Genomic DNA, 25,251 nt, shown 5'->3' on the forward strand with positions numbered 1-25,251 from the left:
TCTGGAAATCGTCCTTTGTAATTCCACTTTTCAAATCAATAAATCCAACGTACGTAATTATAGACCCATGTCCATCCAACCTGTTTTTTAAAAAATGTTTGAATCAAAAAGTTAAAAAATTATCTCAAAAAGTTTATTATTTCCTAACTGATAGTTCAACAGTTATTAATTTACTAATATATCAAAATAAAAAGAACCAAATTCTTCAATACACTCCCTGATGCATCGCATGATGATAGAATGTAACAACATATGCAAAACTGTTGATTAATTTAATACTTTTGTTTCCTCATTAAAATGTCAGTTACTTAAAGCGTAATAATTTTATTTATTAAAATAAAGCTAAAAACGTACTATGCATGTAGTTATAATGCTTTATTGTATTATTTTTGTATAATTCCTAGTAGTTGTAATTATGCAGACAGGTTGTTTAATTAAATCTTTATCTTGTTTTATTGATAAGGATTTTATTGTCTTTTTATTGATGAACAGTCTAGTGTTTTTTTTCTTTATTAATGTTGAGTTATTATAAGCATTGTATTGTATATATACATTTTTCTCCTTACTTTTTTTTTCCTTCCCCTATTAACAATTAGTGAATATATACGAAGAGGCATATGTATTCATGAATCCATTCTATTTGTTTGCATGTAACTTTTCCAATGCTTTCAGGATGACTTACTTATTTGTAATTTTTTTCTATTTTTGACCTCTAGTTCTAAATATTGATAGTTAACTACATTAATTTAATAATTAAATTCTTGTGTCAATTGATTTCTATATTTTAATGCATATATTTCATAATTGTGCATTTCCTGCCAATTTCATCCGTTTAAATATTTGAGAAATGTTTTCCAATTTAGTTTAAATGGAAGTAAAAAAGTTTTTCTGTAGTTCCTCAGAATTGAGCAAATACATACAAAATGAAAGATGTTTCATCTGCTAATATATTGCAGAGAGAACACTCTTTGCTTCTAGTGGATGAAAAATTTAAATTTAGCCTTTCACACCTAGTTTTCATTATTATAGACATAAAAAAGCTTTGTGAACTGTTGTTTAAATATGTGTTTTCCCCTAAATCGGTGTTGATAGCTCTGTACAATGAATGAAAACACGTGCACTCCCTCCTCCAAATAAGGCTCTGTCTTCAGTTTTAAATCTTCTAAGAAGTTATTTCCATATATGATATTTTTTTGTTGATATCATCCCATTTTTACATATTTGTTAACTAACAAATCGTACCAAAAAAAAGTTTGTTTTTGTCATTATCTCTTCTATTAATTTCTTCCTAAGACTTTGACTTGAACAATGAAGGGCTCTTTGAATATAGTTAATATGCAGGGAAAAAGTAAAAATAAACCAAGGCATGTTAATTTTGAGATAAAGTACATAATCCGAACAACTCTTGAGCATGCAGAACAATTTTTTAATAAAGTGTCTCTGGTCACTTTCGACTTCTTCATATTCTTGATAACCCCAGATCTGTGCTGTGAAGAATAAAATTGCTCGCAATATAGAATCAAACACCTTATATTTTGCTATAAGAGGCATATCATCTTGGTTTATGAAGAAATTCCATACAGTCCCTAGGCCTTGTTTACAGGCTTTTTTTTAAGTTACATTTATTATTATTATTACTTTTATATATTTTTTTTTTCTTTCTATTTGATTCCTATTCATTATAAGCAGACAGGGTGTTTAGTTAAATCATTATATTGTTTTATTTAAAAGGATCTTTTTTATTTTTCATTTATATATATCATTTTGGTGTATAGTATAGTTTTTTATTCTTTATTAGTGTGTAGTTATTTATAATCATTGTATTGTACATATATTTTTCTCCTTCACTTTTGCATAAATTTTGTATAAATGTATTTTCTTCCCATCGTCATATACACTCATCGGTTCTGTTACTTCATCGAAGGTATATTTTTTCAAAATATTTCAAGTGACATGGGACTCGAGACGGGATTGATCTTGATTTTTTTTTCTTCTTCCGACAAAGTGAAAGTGAGAGGAGAGCAAAGAGAGGAGGGAGGCTCAGAGCCTGGGAAAAATCTCATCGTGATGTTCCATATGCTCGCCTCGGTCACGTGACCCCATCCTCAGTTCATTGGCAGTCGGCTCTGAGTAGAGCTCTCTATGGGAAATGCTCAGCGTTCCTTGAAATCGACAGACTGCAAACTTCGACGCATCCTCTTCCTCGCAGAATCGTAAACATTTATTCCTTCCAGGACGCTTCCTTCCTTCCAGCCGGAGATAAATCTGCGAACTCCGGCCCAAAAACAGGCGATGGGGAGCGTTAGGTGAGGCGGGAATCACTCTTACCAATTTCCAATCACTTTAAAGGTAAATTAATTAATATTTTATTATAAATAAACAATAAATCTCTAACAATTTAATATCTGTGGGGATAGACTTTAAACCAATTTATTTATAAATGAAATTTACTTTTGCGATGGTGCAGTACCGGTTTTGAATATCTGAAATTCCTTGGACTTTGATGCTTATCATCACTTGCTCTTATTACATTCTTTTTTCCCCTTTTGAACTGTATTTATTTATTAATAATTCTCAGGCCTCTGCCCACTATGTCTTCAAAGTAAGTACAAGACTTCTTACAAAATGCGTCTACTAGCATCAATAATTTGATCATTTTTGCAGATTTTGTTTTTAGTACAATACTAACACAAAAGCACACACTACACCACAAAATGTTAAAAATAACTGAATTTTTTCTTTATGGGGATGTAGCAAATATAAAAGGGACTGATTTTCGTAAAAGTGCCATAGAAGTTGAAGACCTGAAAGTGGTCGATGCGCAGGTTGATTGTACCAGATCGCAACTCTCCCAGGTCCCTTTAATATCATACAAACCATGAGTGAGAAAGAAGTGCGCATCTCCATGGAGCATGTATTATTATTAAGTTTTAGACCAAGGAGGTGATGAATACAGTAATCTCTAATGTAACGTAACATTCGTGGGTGTTCGGCTCAAGAAAGCTGCTGTGAATGATGCCAAAAATTGAGGTACAATTTAGACCTAAAAAAAAGTTTATTCGAAATAAACATAGTAGAAGTCATAACAGTGTTTGAACATGTTAATTGTTTGTATTTTTTGCTGTGCAAGGGAATAACTTAATTGATCACTGTTTCACTGAATAATTAACTAATTTAAGAATTTCCACATAAGGATTTGAAGTGGCCTCGACATCCCTTTTAAACTTGAAACTTCGGAAGGTTAAAATTTCCATGACCTGATTTGAAGAAAAGCTTTGGCCTGCATAAAAAAAATGTAACACATATAACAATTTTATTCTTTCACCAAGGATTAGGACGGTTTTTTTCCGTTTCGGAAAAAACCTCCGTGTGCATTTTGTGACACAACTTCAATGAGAGAATAAAACAAACTGAGAAGAAAGAAGGAACAATGTTGAAAGCAGGCAAAAGTTTTCTGACAAAAAATTACAGCAATTACTCCATGTTTTAAAGAATTATTTTCGATACGAAAATAAAATTATTTAAACAATTTTTTTCTTTTTTTAGTGCAAATAAAGAAATCAGACATAGAAATGATGAATGGTGGAGTGAGAGTGGTGTTCAATCCTTTTAAAAAGGTAGTTCCTACTCATAGTAAGTTGTTCTGCAACGATCCTGATTTCGAGCTTTTAGCTCATCAGGTTGTAGAACTCCTTCAACCTGATGAGCTAAAAGCTCAAAATCCAGATCGTTGGAAAACAACTTTCTGTAAGAACTATCTTTTTAAAAAGGAAAGAAATCAGACGTCTGCAAATGTCAAAACTTTCATTTTTTTTATACATGAATAATGAAAACCATAAATGTCAAAACCACGAGTATTAAGGGACATCCGAAATTTTGGGGCAGTTAAGGGCACAGTACAGGGACAACATGCTATAAAGAACCCGTGTTTTCTTGGCACAGAGAATTTTCTGGAGGGTGTGGAAAAGTTGAAAAGAGAGCCACGTTCGCCTCTTAAGCGTGACAGAGGACAACATTGGGGCCGCTTTTCATATTGAATTCTCCATGATTGACGCATAATTAATGCTCAATGTTATTGTGCTGCAAAATTGTAATTTCGAAGGAATAGAAAGAAACAATCGGCCGGAAGTGTCATTCTTCTGCATTACGCCAGACCTCATACACTTAAAAGGCAAATATTGGATGCAATCGGATGAAACATTATAACTCCCACCCAATAGTCCAGACTTTTATCTTTTTTTGAAGTACTTGGAGGACATTATTTCAACGTGACAACGAAGTGGTGGAAGCATTTATGCTCCAATGACTACAAGAACATTCAAAGTTTTTATGATGATGCAATAAAAAAATTAAAAAAAAACTCCCAATCCAATGGAAAAATGTGTTTCTAGGACAGGACAGGAGAAGAAAAATAATACATTTTTGTAAGCTTAAGCTTAAGAAAATTGATCTTTTTTTTAATGAATCCCATTTATATTTGATACAATGATGTATCTATATATTTAATTGAATTATTGCTGTGATGAACTAGATAGCTTGATCATCTCTAATCATCCTGGTCTGCAGTCTCGCTGGTCTTCAACCAACCTACGAAGATGGTGAAAGTCATCAGAGACAAAGCCAGCGAAAATAGAGATTGAACTCATGGGTTTATCGCCTTACAGACTTAAACACAATAGTTTTCAACTTATCCAGGCATCACTTTGCTAATTTCTTTAGTTATAATTACAATTACAAAGTAGTTATACTCTGGGCTTAAGCTTTACCATCACATAAAATATAAGTCCCATGTTTACAGCTAGTTTGATGTGGTATTCCAATTGGTGTTACCATTAAAAACTTAAGACTATCTGCATCTGTTCTTTGCTGATCAAGGAATAGACTTTTTTTCTTCCTGTTTGAGTTATCAACCTTTGAGATTATTTTCACTAATTTGGAGGTCCGCTTGACCAATTAATACTTTACAATTAATTAAGGTTTTTAGTTGAGATGACCTTTGGCTAGATACGCCGCTGCTCTACCACCTGAGCTATCGTGACCTCGATCCACTCGGACATCAACTCCCCATCTCAACCCCACCTTATGAGTTTTCCCTCCTTTTGCCATTTTTCAAATGTCGTGTAATCGGTTTGGATTCTCGACGACAATTGAAATGGCGATGGCTTTGAGATTATTTTACATGGCATTTGACATTACTTGTTATTGTCATGTTCAGTTCCAATTTTGATATATGTTGTGGTGTACTTAATAGCTGATGTGTGTGGTACTTGCTTTTATGCAAGCTTTCAGCTAGTTTGTCTTAGCTGGCACCTAATTATGGTCAACTATTCCTTGCAAATTTGCATACCCAGACAGGTGTGGATCTAAAGTTTTCATTACCGAAGTGATCTCTTTTAGTGTTTCCTGTGTTGAAAGTTATAGTTTGAATTAAGCTTGGAGGATTATGGTAATGTGGGTGATGGGTTTTAGGGTTTTACTAATGAAAGAGGTCCCTGTACTCCTGTACTCCTAGTTCGGTTGGTGTCCCTATTATAAATATTTAGACATTCATTCCTGTAAAAAAGTTGTATTGAAATCTTTCTGAAGTAGAAAAACATGACATTCTATTATAGACATAAAAAAATGACATTTGCTTGCACAAACATTTGTTCCTGAATCCTTGGCAATATTACAAAACATTTTGCACCATAACATTTTCAGTCTAGTCATTATATTTGCACATTTTATGTTACTTATTTTATTTTGATTATTTTGAAGGATGACTGCAGGTCATGCAGTGGTTGTCTGGGAGTGGGAGAACAGACAAGGCCGGTGGCGGCCTTACAGCCCAGAAGTGTCACAGTTGCTGGAACGGGCTCATTCTAAAAGGCTGACAAGGGTGATGCTCAGCGATGCAGACCCTCTACTAGATAAATACTACATCAACCTTCGTACCAAGCAGCAATGCTCTGAAGAGGCAGGTACTGGTGTACCTCACCAGGTCCGTAGGATGTTCTACCCACCGGACTCGCCAGCTGGGAAAGGTGCCAGGTGGGAATGGGCCGGTGATGGGCACGCTGAGTGGCACGCTTATGACATGGAAGTCCAGGCCCTTATCGAAACCTCCTGGGCCAAGGTAAATTGACATTTTCTATTAGCAAAAGCATATTAATGATAATGTATATATTTTTTTCAATTCGTAAAATTTTTATATTTTAGGGTGACCAGACTATTGATGTCAGTAAGACGTATCTTGGTTTCCCATACATAATCAATTTCTGCAATTTGACACAGGTCAGAAATAACACAGGATTTGTACGAAATGTGAGACGGATTCAGCAGGCGCCATACCCACTTACAAAAATAAACCCACAAGAAATGGCTTCTATGACCGGTCAGTTAATGAATTAATATCAATTTTTAGAAGTTTAAATTTCTGGGATATGATGAAAAAGGATACTAGGAAGCAGGGTTTGCACTCCCCAGGCACTGCAGCCTTCTGGCTTATTGTACCTTCCTAGTTCCTTAGTTCAGTGCAATAGACTCAATCCTTCTTCTTTGAAGTATCAGGCACACTCTAAGGACTAAATTGTTAAACACGGTGGTTCTGTGAGATGATGAGCATGTAAGGATCATCATCTCCAGTCATCTTTAATAATATGCCAATTAAATTTAAAATTCAAACAGATGTATACAAATTGTTTTATATATATAATAGTACTGAACTTTTGTCAGTTTATGTTCAGCAAGTAGCCATTTTTGATATATTATTAAAACATAATATATAATAATTAAAGGTTGTCATTAAAAAAAATTACAATTAACATTGAAATCAATTGTAGGTAGACGAGTACATGTCAACCAAGAAACAATGAAACAATCTGTAAATTTAAAGAAATGTGCCAACCAAAATTCAAACAAGAAGTCGCTTAAAAAGTCCAAACACTCTGGCGAAGGCCATGGCAACATCGCACGAACGATACTTCATAATCTCAACATATTCAGTATGCATTATTTTATAATTATTTATTTATTAAATAAACATTTTAATATAAACGTATTTGGCTTATCAGGTCATAACAGTAATAAGACGAATGGGCAGAAACTGAATGCCACCCCACCTCCAATAGTTTCAACTGCAGAGCCAGTTCCAGTCCAGAGGAGGAGCAACAGCTCTCTTCTGGACGCAGACTCAAGCAGTACAAAAAGTGGGAGGAGGCCAAGTGTAGACACAGTCTCGACATATCTTAGCCATGACAGCGAGCATAAAAATTCAAAGGTAAATTTATAATAAAGCACTTAGCCAATATCTTGTTTCATTATGAATGCTGAAATTTTAAATTTTGTGACTCAAGCGAGTAAAACCTCTTGGATTGCCGCTCATCAAATTACCCCATTAGTCAGAGGTCTAGTGAATGTTGAAGCGATTTGAAGCATTAGATTTCAAATATGAAATTAATGAATATAATAATGATAATAAAACACAAGTTTTTAAAATTATTTTATTTGTGTAGAGATTAGTGACCGTTAATCGATAGTTATTCAGATATCGTGAGATGCGGTCGGGTGTGATGTAGGTTTCAGAAAAACATTTTCTTTATCGTGCCAACGTTTCGATCTTTTATTGAGATCATCTTCAGGGCTCAAAGTGTTTGTCTTCTGTGTAATTGTGCCATCCTTGTGTGTCGTGTTGAGAGTGCACTCTCAACACGACACACAAGGATGGCACAATTACACAGAAGACAAACACTTTGAGCCCTGAAGATGATCTCAATAAAAGATCGAAACGTTGGCACGATAAAGAAAATGTTTTTCTGAAACCTACATCACACCCGACCGCATCTCACGATATCTGAATAATTATTTTATTTGTACCTTATACATAGTATATATTACAAGCATATTACAAAATTTGTTGAACTCGTGAGTAGCGGTCAAGAAGTAGTTTAGAAAAACACCTTTTTTTTCCCAACGTTCAACTTTTATTCAGGTCATCTTCAGAGCCTGGGTAAATTACAAAACATATTTTGATCGGAAAAAATACAATTTAAGATGTAAATATAAATTTTGAAGCAAATATTTCATACTCAGAATATTTGCTGTCAGTCCTATTCTTGTGGTGTCATATTGGTTTGTGTGAAAGTGTTGTGAAATGTGAATTTGTATTCTGCTGTTTTTATATGATTGTGGCAGTGTGAGGGATATGGTAAATCTGAGAAAATTTCTTTGATCATAGGCAGTTTTATTTAACCCAAAGGAAGTCGTGAATGGGGATTTTCTGGGTTGGATTTGTGATTCAGCATTCAATATTAGAAAGGAGGTTAAATTAAGGACGATAATGAAGGAAAGGGAAAATAAAATTAAGGTTTAATAGTTTATTTGTTTTATGATGTTGGCGTAGCTATGGCTGAGTTTGCATATATCTGTTCTAAAATTAATGCTCTTTGTGTCTTAATTAATATAAACCATTTCTAGAAAGTTGTGTTTGTATTTTTTTTCCGTGTTTAGTATTTGTATTTTGTTGAAATCAAAGTTGTGTAGTTTTTCAAAATGGTGTGTGGCCAATGCTATGGGATTGGTTTTTAGTGTTTTACAGTCATAGTTGTGTTAGTTTTTCTGTTTTTCTAAATATTGTGAAGTAATTCCAACGTATATAGCTGGACAGTTCATACAATTAATTTTATAAATTACATTGAATTTGTTGGCTGTAATTACAATTTTTTCCCCCACCTGGCCACAGCACTTTGTATAGCATTGTACCCAAAAGACAATGCCTTGAGAAACCATCCAATGCTGGCACTCAGTGTGATAGACTAAGGGGCAACGTCTCGAGTCCATTGTCCATTAAAGTAAATTGGCAAGTTCTTAGGATAGGAATGTAAAAAGGTGAGCAATAGAGAATGGATTGAGAGTTTGGTGTGAAACTTTCAGAATCAGTTTGTTGACAATAGGATGTGCTGGGTGCTAATGGCTTAGCAGCAGAACACACAGTTCCACTGTCCAGTGCACAGTAAAATTTGGTATAAGGTTATTTTAATATTGGCAGTCAGGATGGATTCTAGTCTTTTATAGTTGTCCAAGTCTTCTGTTAAATTGTCTCTTAACACATTTGTTACAGCCATTGGAACAACCACCAATGCAATTGTTTAGAAAACCTTGTTTTGAAGCTTGTAGGGTGTTGAGGGTATTTTTAGAATCAAATTGATGTCACAGGTCTTTAGTATCGCTTTGGCGGTGTTATTAATTTTTTTACAATTAAAATTTTACTGTATCTCAGGAGAGTCTTTATAAATCAGTGCCATAACAAACGTTTTAAGTCTTGTGTGGGGATTCCGTGTCAGTCTGCTGTTTACGTATAGTCCTAAGTGTTTGACTTGAAAGGAAATCAGGTTTTTTTTTTTTTTTTTTTTTTTTTTTTTTTTTTTTTTTTTTTTTTTTTTTTTTTTTTTTTNATTTTTTTGTACAGTGCAGGACAAGAATTTCAATGCGAACATACCATTAGTACATTTTCTTCATTCAGTCTTGTCTTCCATTGTTTACCGGTAATCTCATATTGTGCTTGAATGTCATAGGTAGCTTGGGTAGGGTTTGAGTTAGAGGACAAAATTCCATTATGGTAGATGGTGGGTGTAAAGTAGGTCATCAGTATAAATAATTTAAAGGATGGGACCAAGAATGCTCCCTTATGGATACCGGCTTGTATCCGCCTGACTTTCAAGAACTTGTTGCTGCTCCTCACTCTGAAGCAGCGGCCGGATTAGATAGGATTTCAGGATAAAGGAATAAGGAGTAGTTAGATAGAAATAGTTATTGTGTAGAACACAGTTTATGAGTAGAACCATTGTTTTCAAACAGTGAAACACAAACAGAAAGATTCTGAGGGGGTGCCATTCGCCAAGTTTTCAACTGTATTTATTCATTCATCTCAGGACCTGTATTCATAACACATCTAAAATTCACAAGTCTATGTAATTAATCACAATTCTTAGTATAAACATAAAAACTTAGAAAAGTTTTTGGGGACCATAGTAGTTGAGAGGTTAGTGTCTCAGACTTTCAGATCATAGACTGTTGTGGGTTCAGTTTCCACCATTGTCCCTATAATTTTTTAGCAATTTCCCATAGCAGCTTTACCATTTTATTATTTTGCCATATTATTTTTTTTATATAAAAAAATTGACAGGCAGGCTTACACAATATGGTTTAACTGAACAATAAATTTATATTCTTGTTTGTCGAAGTCGTGTAAAAAAATTATTAATCACTTGATTACACTCAGTTCAATTCGAAAAATTTAAAGTGAGGAGCGATCAAGAGTTTGTTCTTGACTGTTCCTCACGACTTTGACAAATTATGAAACAACAGGTCACTAAGAAACACATATTTATATTCTAGGTTGACCTGTTGGATTGCAGTGCAGGAAGTGATGATGTTTTTATTTTTGAAAAGAAATCTTCCCCTTCTCATGGTGCCATTGTCGGTGCGTATTGACTACAATAGTTTAATTGGCCCATTTTAATGATTTCTATAAATTTAGGTGTGGACCCTGCCAGCGCTGGAATATCTAAATATGTGATTGCCCTTAATGAGTCCATCGACGGCGATTGCCCTATTTGCCTCTGTCCTTACAACCAGGGAATGACCGTGGCACTGTCAAGGTGTTCGCACATGCTGCACTTAGACTGCTTGAACTCCATGCTCACCAGCCAGCCGAATTTCCCCCAGGTAATTTTCTATCATTTTATTCTGTTTTGTGCGGTGTTTAATGAAACTTGAGGTGATGTTTTTACCTTTTTTTTTTTTTTTGCTTAGTGGTTGTACATAGAATGTCCCCTCTGTCATGAAATTTATGGCGAAAAAAGGGGCAACCAGCCCAGAGGTACAATGGACTGGGTCTTGGTCAATCCTATCATCCCTGGCCATCCCAATGTGACATTAATACAGATCACTTATCAGTAAGTATTTTAGATTAATAGAATTAATGTACAATTTATATTATTTTTAGGCCATTTTTTAGAAGGCAGATAATTAGATCCATGATGGAATAAAAAAATTTACAAAAAGAAAAATAATTCCTTATTTCTGCATTTTTAACTTAAACGTCTTTTTTTGCCTGCCAAATAAACTTGAATTGCTATTGTGGGGAAAATGAAAAGGACATGTATTGATTCAAGATAATTCAAGATTCCAACACGTAGTCAAGGCCTTGCGACTTGTACAACCTCTCCCTTGATCAATGAACCCCTCCCTTAATAGAAAAGTGTTTCAAAAATTGGAAGACATAAAAACTATAATACAGTAATCCCTTAACACTGGTTTTGACATTTGTGGTTTTCACTATTCACATATGAAAAAATTAGGAAAGTTTTTGCAGAAGTATGATTTCTTTATTCATGGAAAGAAAAACAGTTGCCTAAACAATTTTATTTTTGTTTCGAAAATAATTCTTTAAAAAATGGATTTGAGGATCAAATTGATTCTCAGAAAACTTTTGCCTGCTTTCAACAAAATGTTCCTGCTGTCTTCTCAGTTTGTTTTATTCTCTTGTTGAACTCGTGTCGTAAAATGCCTCCTCCTCCAAAATGGAAAAAACCGTCCTGACTCTTGTTGAAAGAATAAAATTGTTTTACATGTTAAATTTTTTTATGCAGGCCAAAGCTTTTCTTCAAAACAGCTCAGGTAAACTTAACCTTGAGGGGCCAACTTATTAAAAAAAGCAATGGATTTCGACTCATCTTTAAATTGAAGTTTTAAGTTTAAAAGGGATGTTGAGGTCGCCCGCTTCAAATCCTTATGTGGAAAATCCTTTTTGGCGTCATGGAACATAACCCTGTAAATGGATTTAACATTTACAGCAGTTTTCTGTAACCAAACACCTACGATTGTTAAGGGATTACTGTATTAGTTTATTTTAAGTGGTAATTGTACATGTAATTAATCATCAAGTACAATATTAGCCATATTTCATGTTTATAAATAATTAGTTGAAAATAAAAAAAGTTTAATTTTACTCTCTTTAAATTTATTACTCGCTGTTAGTAGGTTGGTTTGTGAAGTTGAACAAAGGAAAAAAAAATTAGTTTGATTTTAGAAAACGCAGCATGTGCATCACGCCAGCTGTCCTTCTGGGTGCGATAGACACATGGTCTTCACCCTCCTGTTTATGCTTTTTAAATTCTCCTGCTACAACATTTCATTCGAAATGCCTAGATCCATCTAAGAAAGGCCAAAAGTGTCACTGGCTACCATCTTTTAATTTTTTTTTCAACAGGAACTGATATTTTTTTGCTATAAAAACCATGTAATTTGTTTTTCTATGTAAGTACATGGTTTATTTATATTGTATATTACATTGTGGTTTAATTTTAATTAATTATTTACCCATGTTATGTGACTATGTTTGTAGAAACATAATTGTAGAAAGGCGGAGGATGCAACTCTTGCACCATATAATGTATATCACTGAGATAAACATATAAAACATTATGAACTTTTTATATATAACATTATAAACTAAAAATTTTAACCAAACTTATAAAAATTATAAATTAGGTTCTGCTGTGGGCAACCAAAATGACCGAGCATAGGCCGCAGTCAAGTGTTATTCATCATCTTTTTTTACATTGCAAACCAATATTCAGAGTGGACTAACACTATTAATCTATTTTAATTATGATCATTAAATGAAACTAATTCTTCTTTTTTTTAAAGTATTGTATCTGGGATACAAGGACGAGAGCATCCTAATCCTGGGAGGCCTTATTATGCCGTCGGTTTCCCTCGAGTCTGCTATCTCCCCGATACAAAAAAAGGAAGGCACGTCCTCAAACTTCTCCAGGTATTTGCACAAACGTTCATATTCAATCCGAACCGAAATTGATATAATTTCAATCTTTCAGATCGCTTGGAGGCGTAGGTTGGTGTTCACCGTCGGTAGGTCGCTAACGACAGGCAAAGAGGATGTGATCACGTGGAATGGAATACACCAGAAGACGGAGCCGGTTGCAGCCTTGGCGCCAAACTTTCTAGACAACTGCATTAAAGAACTGGCTGCATTGGGGGTTACGTAAGACTTTAGACTTGTCTACGTTTTATAGGTGTCGGTTTTTTTGTGTATTAAAAGATATTTATTAATTTTGGAGATTAATAGATGCAGATTAATATAGCAGTTTCTGTTTTAAACTAAATTTCTTATGTTTATTATTAGGAAAATGTGAGATCTGAAAAACATCATTCACAGCCTGAGCAAATAATATTTTTACGGAGGGAAAGTGGTCCAAAATATATGACAAATTTGTATACAATATTAAGAAATCTATTTATTAATATCTTTTACAAAATATTTAGTTAATATTATTGGACCATTATTATTCTTCAAATTCTTTTTAAATTAATTCATTTTTCATAAAAAGAAATCTGACATCTGTTCTATGTTTTTAACTAACGACAGTGAATGGTGACAGTATAAAACTGTTTCTAGGATATTAATTAATTGTGTTGACTCACTCACCGGATTTGAGGAAACTGAAAAGACAATATTTTTAACAGCTGTATTTATTTATATTTAATTGCATGATTGAAAATCTATGTCAATTTTTGTTTGCCTCATTAATGATATATGGTGAGTGAACACCATTACAGTATGATGAAGACAGTAGAACTTAAATTATCTGCGAAAACCACATATAATTGATTTATAATTTTTTTTAAAATAATTTGAATTAGATAAAAGTTGTTAAAAATATAATTATAAATATAAGAAATAATTAATTATAAATTTATAATATATAAGTTATGGATATGGCTTATATACTATGCATTAGGCCAAAAAAAAGTACATAAGTATGAATATCGAAATTAGATACAAACTCGAAATATCTTTTTTTCATAATATCTCGAACAGTTTGTTTACTAATTTTAAACTCAGCGAACATTTTTTTTATTTTAAGTTTTTCACCCTTTTCACGCGATTTATTATTACAGTAGACTCTCATTACCCGCCAAGCATAATCGTGGATAATGATAACTGCGGATGATAGGAATCACCACAAATTTCACGCTTTGAAGCATTTTCTTCTATTTGCATACCAATCAGACATTTCCGTATCGTTTGCTGCCTATTGTTATTTTAATGTATGGTACTTATGTACACATATTTCAGGGGTTTTTTCAATAAGAAAAATACAATTTATGGTAACATACATACTGATTCTCCATGTTTCCACTCTCCTCTAAAACTATGGGGGCAACTGCAGATGAGTGAAAGCGTTAATAACAAGAGTTTATTTTAATAATCTTTTTCTTTTTGCATTGTTAACACAACATTTTTCTTTTTATGTGACACTTTGGCTGTAAATTTTCTTCAGTAACCCCCTGTTTTTTAACACCAGCACCACGAGGGTTCATATAATCTCTTAGTTAAAATTCCCTTGTTAAAAAAAAAGTATGAGATTTTCATAGAATAACTGTTGTCATTAAAGAAAAATAGAAACAGTAAATTTTTTAAGAAAGTCCTAAGTGCACCCCGGATAATGCGGGTTCTACTGAATTCATGTAAATTTCCATGATTATTACTAAGAGTGTATACTATACTAATAATTAATATATTTAGTTGACAATATTTTTGCTAATACATTTAACATTTATATTTTAAATTTTCACATAAGCATGCTTTATTAAATTAAAGACTGATTGAATTGCAGAAAAATGGTTTACAGGATTTTAGTTTTCCTGTTTTTATGTTTAACGCGTTCACTGGAGGACTTGTTTCATTTGACAAGTTTATCTAGCAGATATTTTTTGAGGTTGATGATGTCATCTTCTTAGTGAACCAACTCACTGATGATGTCTAGTGAATAAGTTAAAAAACGGTGCATTCATTCTTCTATTTATATAAGAGAAAACTACCATTTTACAAATATTATAATTTAAGTCATTTTGGTATTGTAACAGTTTTACGTGTTCCTGTTTATTTTAAGTTAGCTGAATTCTTGCCATGTGTGCGCAACATTAAAAATGAACATTCCATGAAATGACTGATATTTATAATCGTTCCTATTATCTTGCCAGTTTGAACAGATTGTGAAAAACAAAATCCTATATTTTAAAATACAATTTTTCCCATGAAATATATTTTCGGTCGTGATGAAATTTAACACAGATTAATTAAACTTTTATGTTGTATTTTTTACCAAGAGTAGAATTAAACACTGTTGGACTATTTAACAGTGTCAGTTACGGTTGTTTTCTTTTTAGAACTTTATAGCCTAAAAGGTTGTTGTAAGTGAGAAATTTATTTATTAAAATATGTATATTGAAATGTTTCAGAAGGAAAATCGCTTATGTCCTAGATTTTAATAACCTTCAAGCTTTAAATGTAAAAAAAAGAAAGTTTAAAATTTATATTTTAACAATTTATAATAAATAATTTTATAACTAAAATTGTGTTTTTATTAACCCTTGATATACTGAGCTGAAAAAGAAAGTCAGTTTCAAAAATTGGTCTTTGCTTATCATGACTGTCTCCAGTTCTTCCTGCAGAGCTAAATGAACAATTTTACTAACAAATTATGTGTAGTATTTAGTGATCGTTAATGATTATTTCTCCTTGTCTGACTGCTTGTTTTGTCTGTCAGACACGACTTTGGGATTTTGGATTTATATAAGTTCAAATCTGCACATGTATGTACAGTTGTATACACATGTACAGAGTTGAGCCTTTCATCACTTCTCACATCCACCGGCAATTCCAGCTTTGTAATTAACAATAAATTACTGCCAAATCTCGAGAATCACTCATCCTGGTTGTTGGCGGTCCAGGAACAGACCTCGGTCTTATTCGTCCAGCATGCAAGGGTGGGCTCCAGGTGGTGTCAATTCAACACCCAACATGTGCAGTTCTTAGATCCAAACTCATTCGTAAAATATATTCTTTCCTATTTACATACCTTTCACTTAATTAAGGTGATGTGAGGTACTCAACATTCCTGTATCACCCTCTACTCACATTATATAAATACCTTAATTGAGGATCGATGGAGTACTCAATATTCTGCCATTGACCTTCTCACACTAATAAATACATTCACTCTCAACACATGTTAGGTACACAAAACTATCATTTTTACATAATAAAACCCAGATACTGCTCAAGTACGATTCTCATATTGGGTGGCATTCCTACACGCTTAATATATGGAGCCAAGGAATTGCACCTTCAATTAGGTGGGTCACATCAAGCAACCTTTCTAGCACAAACGCACACAAGTTTTGGCCCAAAAGTTGCATAATCTATTCTTAATCTTCAATATTTTCTCTCATTCAGTAGTGAGTTTTTTTAGACCAAGATGGTCAGTGATATAATCAAGCTACATAACTTTATTGACTAGGTTGGTCTCCTGGTCCTACATTGAGATGTTTGTAAATGATTAAGCAATAGCTTCAACATCCCTCAGAATTACGTTTCATTAGAATTTCTATTAGAATAATTTCTTAGAAATATCTGCATATAGAAAGGAGTATCGTCAATGATTCCTATGATCTCAAGGTCCTAATGATATTAGTAGAGACGGGATTTTTATGCAGTTGCATACTTTGTTTACCACTACATACGTCCGAGGAAATCAATTATCTATCTGAATCATGTATCTACGAAGCCATAGGTAAATTTTACAGAGCATATTTTTGCATATTTGACGAATATCGCGTAAAATTGCATATTTGAAGGATTTTTATGTAAAATCGCATTTATATTTATTAATTTATATTTATATAATATTTAAAATATTATAGTGGTTTTTGGGGAAGCATAAAAAAATTATAAATTGACGAAAAGTTAGTTTATTTTGAAGATAACTGAAACAGGCTGCAACGACGGGAAGAAAAGATTCTAGCAACATGGACAAAAGAGTATAAAATGCCTTCTTAGGTCTTATTTCAATATAATCACAAATTTTAGGCACAATTTCACAGAAGACAATTTAGAGAAGTGCTTTAGTTACTTCTAATAATTATACTCAATTAGTATAAAATATATAATTTAATTATGTAAGTGAGAAAAATATTTTTTGTTAAATGTAAATAAACCTAGGGGGCATCGGTGGCCGCAACAGTTAAACGTTTAAACGGCACTCATCACTGTAAGGTCACCGTCCAAATCCAGTGGCCCTGCATTCAAACCGAGCATACTTACAAATGAGCTTTTTTTCAAAAACACTGGCACTCTGAGGGTTGATATGACCTCTGCTGTTGCGAACCCTCATTTAAAAAAATTAATATCTATTTCGTTTAATCATCTGTATTTCTGTGTAAAGTTACTATGATAGTAAACAAACTGGTTTACTGCATATTTTAACTTATTAATATTGCATATTTAAGGGCTTTCAACTGCATATTTTGGCAATATTTACTGCATAAAAATCCGGTCTCTAGTAAGCCACCATCTACAAGCAAAAATAAGTAGGCATTTATTATTAGGTACACAATCACAAACCAATTAACAACTAATCCGTGATTTATGACTGCGCATGCCCAAACAGTGACTATTCTTAATTGTTTCTTAACTATGATGGAATGCTTTTTTCCAGTCTCAGACTTCTGCAGAAATAAGTCCATTAGTCATATTCATTTAACCTTCCCCAAGCATCAAAAATGTCATCTACAGAAACAATCTGAAGAAGAGAAGAAAAAATCATTACAGTAGTAAATTATGTGGGATCCTTTAGCAATGGATCATAATGTTTAATAAACATAAAAATCAAATTAACTGATATTCTTTTTTTTAACAAGTTCTTTCTGCCCAATGAGATGAAACTAGTACTTGAGGATTTCATAAATGATGATGATAATGCATGTAAAGAATTGTATTTATTTACAGTAATGCCTAAATATAACAATTTTGTAAAAAAATGTTAAATAAACAAAAATTAATGTAAAATTAAAATATGAAACAGGAAGTGATAATCACCTTTTTTGGATGGGGGGGGGATTTTATGTATTTATTTTACACCTGTATCAGTAGCTTTTGAAGAAGTTAATCACTATCAGAAGATGCAGTAGGAGTCGAGAGGATTTCTTCAGAAAGTTCATCATCACTATCTTTCGACTTGGATTTATTTTTCTTTACGCTGTCCTCGCTGTCTTCATCAGAGCTGGCCTTCTTTTTCTTCTTTCGCGACTCTTTATCGCTATCATCGTCCGAGCTTCCTTTCTTTTTAGAGCTTGCCTTCGATTCCTTTTCACTGTCACTACTTTCAGCTTTTATTTCTTTCTTTACCTCCTTCTGAAATATTAGTTTTAAAAGCAATTATTATTCGGAGATCGTGAGATGCGGTCTTGTGTGATGTAGGTTTAGAAGAACATTTTCTTTAATGTTCCGGCATTTTGATCTTTATTTAGATCATCTCCTCGGTTCAAAGTGTGTTTTTTCTATGTAGAAGTGTCACGGTTGTGTGTTGTGTTGAGAGTGTCAGTCTAGTCAGTAGTTTAAAAAGCAATGTTAATTTTCAAAATTATTGAAAATTTTGTCAGGACATCTTGCTATTTAGTTGTCCTAACGAGAACGAAAATTTCCAAAACTGGGCATATGGATTTTACGTATGTAATATAACAATAAGTAATTAAGCTTTATTAGCTATTTTTTGGGTATAGCATTTCTCTAAACTAAAAATAAAAAATGTCTTAAATATTCCATTGTGTAATTTCCTCTTAAACATAAGCTCAAATGATTGGAATGGCCTAATTAAATATTCTAGTATGGGGTGGTGTGGTGGCCGTAAAGGTTTAAGTGTTGGCACAGTGCTCATCATGGTCCCCGATTCGAATCCGGCATTCAAACCCAACATACAAATGGGCTTTAAAAAAAGAAATAAAAAATATTTTAAAAATTATTCTAACTTATTCAACTGTTATGACATAACATAATCTGGCAATGTACATTACATTTAATTACTTTACATATATTATAAAAACTCTTGACTTTGGGTCACAAATTGGAGGTTAGACACATGTTGTAATTTTCTACATCTCCGGTAATATGCGTTCGCCCTTGAAAAACTTGTGGTATTTCACAATGTTCAGCCCGTCAAGCTTTGATTTTAAATTCATAAATTTCATGCCGGCTTGTTATGCGTCGTAGTGAGTATCCCTATATTTGCTATCTGCAAGGAAGAAATTGCAATGCTCATTTTATTCATGTAAAATGAAAAACCCAATACTCATGTTCAAATCTCATAGAACTGAAAATACATCATAGCACATATAATTAATTCATCTCGTATTTACCATGAATTTAATAAGGAAATTTGAAGGAAAACCCAGCTTGAAAAAAATAATTAATAAAATATTTGTTTTGGGCAAAAAATGATTAATTGTGATGTACCTTTTTATCAGCATCTGAGTCAGAACTAGAATCAGAATCCTCAATAAATTCTTTACTGATGAAACCCTTTTTGTCAGGTGATGATGGCAGAGAAGGTTTGGACTTTGTTGAAGACTTTTTCTTAGACGATTTTTCCTTCTCCTCCTTCGACTTGTTCGCCTTTCCGCTCGCTTTGTACTCCGACATTGCCTGGGTGTACTCCTCTTTGAGCTTGGCCGCCTTTTTCTCCCATTCAGACTTATCGGACAAGTTCTTCCAAAGTTCCCCTCCCTTCTTGGCGATATCGGTGAAAGAGATGCCGGGATTGTCGGCTTTGATCTTTTCCCGGCTATCGTTAAACCAGAGCATGTAAGCGGAAGGAGCCCTTTTCGGCTTGTCTGCATCTCTGTGCTTCTTCTCTCTCTTTTTCCTCGGCTTTTCAGACTAAAATAAACATTTTTTTTTGTTCAATTAAATTTTTTAATTGTTAAAAAAAACTTACGATTGTAGTTGTTTTCTTTTTTTTCTTTTCTCTCTTTTCTTTTTTCTCTTTCTTTTCCTTCTTCTCTCCATCTTCATTTCCACCTCCAGAGGCATCGGAATCGTCATCAGAATCCGTAGGAGTAGGATTGGTGTCGTACCTGAATATATTCATGAAAGTAATTTTTAACGCAATTTGCTGTAGGTTTAATTTTCTTACTCTTCAGCAACATCAGATTCTTCAGCTTGAGGTTTGAAGTCTTCATCAGTGCTCTCATCAGAGCTGCCGCCGTCTTCATCGTCCCTTTCCTGGCCTTCACGCTTGACACGGGCGAGGTACGCATCCGGTTCTTTCTCTTCGTCTGAGTCGCGGAAGTCGTCCATAGCGTAGGTGGGCTTGTCCGACTTCTTGTTCTTCACATGGAGCTTCTTCGATGTGATGAAATCAAAAAGCTTGCCATACTCTTCTTTTTCGATGCTGCTGAATGTGTGTATGACACCACTTTTCAGCTCTATTTCAAAGTCAAACGACCTATAATTACAGATAAATTATTACTGCTTGGATTAAACAAAATTCTATTAACAAATGTTCACCTGGTGCTACCACCGCTTCTGGCAAAATTAACACTGCTGATCTCCTCAAACCTAATGTGGAGTGGAGGCTTGTGGATATAAATAAAGCCTCTTTCGAGAGGATACATATAACCAGCAGCTGCTTTGTAAGAACAGCCCACTGCTGCTGTACCTGAGTGTCTTTAAAAAAATAAAAAGTAAAATTTTATTCTAACAATCATGAAAAAAAAAAAAATTTCTCGAGAATCTCACCCAATAAAACCGCTAGGAAAAGTAATTTTACGATTAACCAACACCTTCATGATTCTACTAAGGACATCATAAGTAGGACCAGAGAGTTCTTTAGTAAGTTTTCCCTCGTATTTTTCAGAAAGCTCTTCCCTAAAAGTGTATAAGGTCAAATCAACATTTTTTTCACTCTTTTTTGGCCACTTACTCTGAAAATGGTAGTTCTAACGACATATCATCATCTTGTCCAAAAAGAAAAACTAAGTAATGATATCTGGTTTGACCTTGTTTAATCGGAGGATCTAAACTGACCTAAAAACATAATTTGGTTAATTAGGTAATAACATAACCATTTTTCTAGAAAATGACAAGCTTACAGCTTTACTTACTTTATATTATTATTCACTTAGTACTTAAGAAACACTTACTACAAAGAAATGTTGTCTCCCATCTTTATGTGGAAGTACGAAAAGTCTCAGTACAGTAGCCATTGGGATTTTATAATCAAAAGTCTTTCCGTGAAGTTGAAAGAATGAAGAAAATATTTTAATATCATAACGACCTCTAAAAGAAGAAAAAGTGGATTAATTGTATTGTAAAAGATTTCCTTAAATGAACTCGTATTCGTACCTCGGTGTAAGGCAGTGGATCTCTCTGAAAATAGCAACAGCGTCTCCAGATACAGATATGACGCTGGCTTTCTGCATGACCTGACTGTGAAAAGCGTCGACGGGATCGTCGCCGGCGATCTCATTGGACGGTATGTGAAACCGGATCTCCATAAGACTCACGGGCGCTTCGTCGTTCTGGTGAAATTCGACCGTCACCTCGTTCTTTCCGGTCGTACATTGGCTGACGTTGCTCAGAGGGATTTCAAATGCGGTCAGGTTGTGAACGTCGAAGCTGAGCACCGAGCCGGAGAATTTGGCAGTGCCCCAGTTCCACCCTCGGACACTTAGCTCTTTCTCAAGTAGATCTTGCTGGTATTTGTTTTTGAAGAACTTTGCAATCTTATCTAACTCCTAAAAAATGTACAATGTGTATTAAGAAGAGACACAAATATAAAAAGGTCTAATATTTGACTAGATTATAAGATTTTACTTCACATCATTACTTATCATTTTCTAATCAATCAGTTCTTTTTAGGACGAACTGGAGAAACACAGTTAACAAATAGTGAAATTTTATAACAGAACTATTTTATATAATTACTAAATATTTGAGACAATTAATCAATATACATTTCGCTCATTGGCCCATGGAATACATGTGGATTTGGGGGATGGGATGTGAACATCTACATGAATCAAATTCAGACCAAGTCAATCATGAAATGTACCATTATAAGAAACACTTAAGCCAACCACTCATGATCACTCATACTGCCCAAATGGAGAGGTGCTGGTCCCGCTCGCTCACCACCTTAAGGAGTTGGACAGGTGATAGAGCTCAAAAATTAGGTTCCTCATGCATTTAAATGACCGCAGAAAAAAAAATCTTTATGAAGTTTGCACAACACTTATTTGCTGAAACATTTCAAGCATTTCTGGATAAAATTGTTACTTGTGATAAAAAGTGGATTCTCTATGATAACAGCATACATTCTGGACAATGGCTTGACAAAGGAGAAGCAGTATCACATTTTCCAAAGCCTCCAACTCATCAAAAAATGGTGATGGTGACTTTGATGGGTTTCATTAGGGCTGATTTACTACAGCAATTGCAGCAATGTTCCAGAAAAAGGCACTATTGAAGCCATCTTTGGTAAATCCAAAAAGATCATTCTGTTACAGGACAACACTTGGACCCATGTCTCACTTTTGACAAAATAAAAACTGTTATATCTTGGTTATGATGTTCTGCCTCACCTCTCTAATCTAGAGACCCCTTGCCTACCAACTACCATTTTTTCATACACCTGGACAACATTTTACAACATAAAAAAATTAATGATCAAAATGCATTTACAGAAGGTGTGAAAAAGTCAAAATTCTATTCAAAGTGTATAGAAGAAAATGCCCCGTTTGGAGAAGTGAATTGAGAGTGATGGAGGGTATTTTAATTAATAAAAAATGTTTAAAATAATTTATTTGTTTTTATTTTATAACCATAAAACTGCATTAATTTCTGGACAACCTAGTACAACAAATTTCTCAAACCGTCATGGACTTACAGTATGGATATATATGACTCCTATCAAATACAATCTTTCCAGTCCAAAATGCTCCACTGTATAGCAAATGCAACGTCCCTTGTTTCCAACATCATCAAATTCCACTCATCCTAAATCCCTTAGTAACGCAACTTTCCTCAACACTCTTTCCGATACTACCCAATGCTGTGGCCTCGCGATCTCAACTCAAGAGATTGTGAGTGAAAAGCAAATGCTTAGGTATACCTATATCGGAATATCACTACTGAATTACATCCACTTAGGACAATAAAAGTTAAGTATTCTTATCATCAGTGCATTTGCTTGTTGTAGTTAATTCTACAATAGTAAATTTAAGAAAAAAAATATTATTATTTATTTTTTTATCTAAGGTCTTGGTTGAGATGAAAAAGCTAGTGTCATAAGCAGGTTTCGAATTCATGACCTTCAGCTTAATACGCCGCTTCTCTAACCACTTGAGCTATCATGATTTCAATCCACACGGATACCAACTCCTTGAAAATATGGCAAAAAGAGGGAAAATCTGAGAGGTTGGTATCTGGTGGATCGAAGTCACGGTTAGAGCACAACCATACGGTTAGAGCACAACCATTCCAGTAAATATGCTTTCAAAACCGACTCTGGGGTTTGTCTCATTGACCCAACGACTCCATTTCAAAACTGCCAGGCGATATACACTATACGTCCCGATATTACCCAATGTTGATGGCCACGCGATCTCAACACGAGAGATATTGAGTGTCAAGCGAATGCTTAGGTTTACCTCTATCGGAATATTACTACTGAATTACATCCACTTAGGACGATAAAATTTAAGTATTCTTATTATCATTGCATTAGCTTGTTTGAGTTAATTCTAGTTGTAAATAATAAAAAAAAGAATTAGTTATTCTTTTTTTTAATCAAAGGTCTTGGTAGAGATGAAAAAGTTAGTGTCACGAGCGGTTTTCGAACTCACAACCTTAGGCTCAATACGCCGCTCCTCTAACCACTTGAGCTATCATGACTTTGATCCACTCGGACTCCAACTCCTTGAAAATATGGCAAAAAGAGGGAACATTTGGGAGGTTGTACGTTGAGATGAGGAGTTTGGGAGGATCGAAGTCACGACAGTTCAAGTGGTTAGAGCACAACCATTCCAGTAAATACACATACATAACCGACTCTGGGGATCGTCTCGTCGACTCACCGACCGCCAGGCGATAAGCACCGTACCATTTGTCATGTCCCACTCTCAAGAAAGAAACGATCCATCGACTTGGTTTTCCTCTCGGTAAATGCTTCAGTCAAAACTGATACATGTGTCAAAGCCCTTACAGTTCAAAGCGTGAAGAACGTTTTTCAAAAATAGTAACAACCAAAAAAACTGTTGTGTTTTTCAGTCAGAAACATTTTGTATTAATTGGCGTGAACACTTGTTGATATTATGAAACGAGAGGAGTATGCTTAAGTGTGCTTACGGATTCTTTGAAGCCGCAGAACCTGTGGAGGGAGCCGTTCTTCAGGAAGAGCCTGATGCCCCAGTTGCCGACCAGCTTCTGCCAGTTACACAGTTCGAGGTCCGCCGAGGAGAGCTGTTCCACCTTCCCCGTCCTTTGGTTCTTGAAGCTGATGTTGTTCTCGGACAGTTTCAGCCTGCCGGGACACTAAAGAGAGGAAAATATCATAAAACCGAGCCGAGACCGGCGTGGCACGACTCCGACATACCATGGCTCCTTTTATTTCTGCCGTGATATCGTTGAATTCCAAGACGTCGGTCATTTCGAGGCAGTCGATCCGAAACTACGCCGTCAGGAGGAGAAAAACTAGGAATCTGTGGAGAAGTTCCCGCCAGAACTTGCTCGTTAGTGGTGTGGAGATGCCCGATGCCGTATCGAGGTAACCAGACTGGAAAGCCACTCGCCCTACCACCTGTCCACTGAAGTTTGAGACTGAAGTCTCACTGAAGAGGGCAAGGCGCTCTCTTCAGGCAATCCATGACCTGTTAAAATAACAGTCTAATGGGTTACTAAAACTCGAGGAGTGGAATTTTTTTTTTTTTTAATTTTATGCAATATGTAGATGTGGTTGTATAAAGTATAAGTTGGGGTGTAATACACTGCGCCCTTTAAGAGCAATTGTATTCCCCATTCTGTGCTTATAGCACACTGGTGAATTCTATTTCATCGAGTAACTTGATTTGTAGTCTGGTTTCAGTGGTTGAATTTCTTTAGAACAAAACACCTCCTCCTGTGGGCAAAAGTAACACCACAGTTGGTGTCTCCTCTGCTTCTTTGCATAATCTGCATATTCCGTCTTGGATTATATCAATCTTCTTTAAATGCAGTTTACCTGTTAAGAAACCTGTTAGGATTCACAGTTTTTCCTGCTTCCTTTGATACATTCTGTCCCTTCTTTCCTTCTTGGATTATTGGTGTCCAATGAGTGAATTGTTCCCTCGTTTTCTTTTTATCCTTCTATC

General features: G+C 34.5%; 2 protein-coding genes across 4 annotated transcripts; one reads left to right on the forward strand and one right to left on the reverse strand.

The window, feature by feature from the left end:
* The first annotated feature begins 2,059 nt into the window (after positions 1-2,059).
* On the forward strand, positions 2,060-13,721 carry LOC106663718 (protein deltex). Of its 2 annotated transcripts, XM_014388777.2 has the most exons (10): positions 2,062-2,349; positions 5,758-6,115; positions 6,199-6,373; positions 6,822-6,983; positions 7,053-7,258; positions 10,375-10,459; positions 10,517-10,704; positions 10,792-10,934; positions 12,691-12,817; positions 12,879-13,720. In XM_014388777.2, exons 2-10 carry the CDS (start codon positions 5,759-5,761, stop codon positions 13,047-13,049), a joined length of 1,614 nt encoding a protein of 537 aa, XP_014244263.1. In that variant the 5' UTR covers positions 2,062-2,349; position 5,758; the 3' UTR covers positions 13,050-13,720. The 2 variants fall into 2 exon arrangements, with proteins under 2 accessions (XP_014244264.1, XP_014244263.1); XM_014388778.2 differs by lacking the exon at positions 6,822-6,983 and having other exon boundaries at positions 2,060-2,349; positions 12,879-13,721.
* A 4,115-nt stretch (positions 13,722-17,836) lies between these two features.
* On the reverse strand, positions 17,837-24,734 carry LOC106663730 (FACT complex subunit Ssrp1). Of its 2 annotated transcripts, none has more exons than XM_014388806.2 (11): positions 24,498-24,732; positions 24,251-24,436; positions 21,248-21,639; positions 21,046-21,181; positions 20,826-20,929; positions 20,642-20,770; positions 20,411-20,569; positions 20,037-20,348; positions 19,839-19,977; positions 19,358-19,780; positions 17,837-18,259 (listed from the first exon to the last, which is right to left on the reverse strand). In XM_014388806.2, exons 1-11 carry the CDS (start codon positions 24,549-24,551, stop codon positions 18,011-18,013), a joined length of 2,283 nt encoding a protein of 760 aa, XP_014244292.1. In that variant the 5' UTR covers positions 24,552-24,732; the 3' UTR covers positions 17,837-18,010. The 2 variants fall into 2 exon arrangements, with proteins under 2 accessions (XP_014244292.1, XP_014244293.1); XM_014388807.2 differs by lacking the exon at positions 17,837-18,259 and adding an exon at positions 18,943-19,136 and having other exon boundaries at positions 24,498-24,734.
* Between the last annotated feature and the right edge of the window lie 517 nt (positions 24,735-25,251).

The sequence above is a fragment of the Cimex lectularius genome, unplaced genomic scaffold, assembly GCF_000648675.2.
Source record: "Cimex lectularius strain Harlan isolate CLEC.00 unplaced genomic scaffold, Clec_2.1 scaffold135, whole genome shotgun sequence".
NCBI classification, from domain to species: Eukaryota; Metazoa; Arthropoda; class Insecta; order Hemiptera; family Cimicidae; genus Cimex; species Cimex lectularius.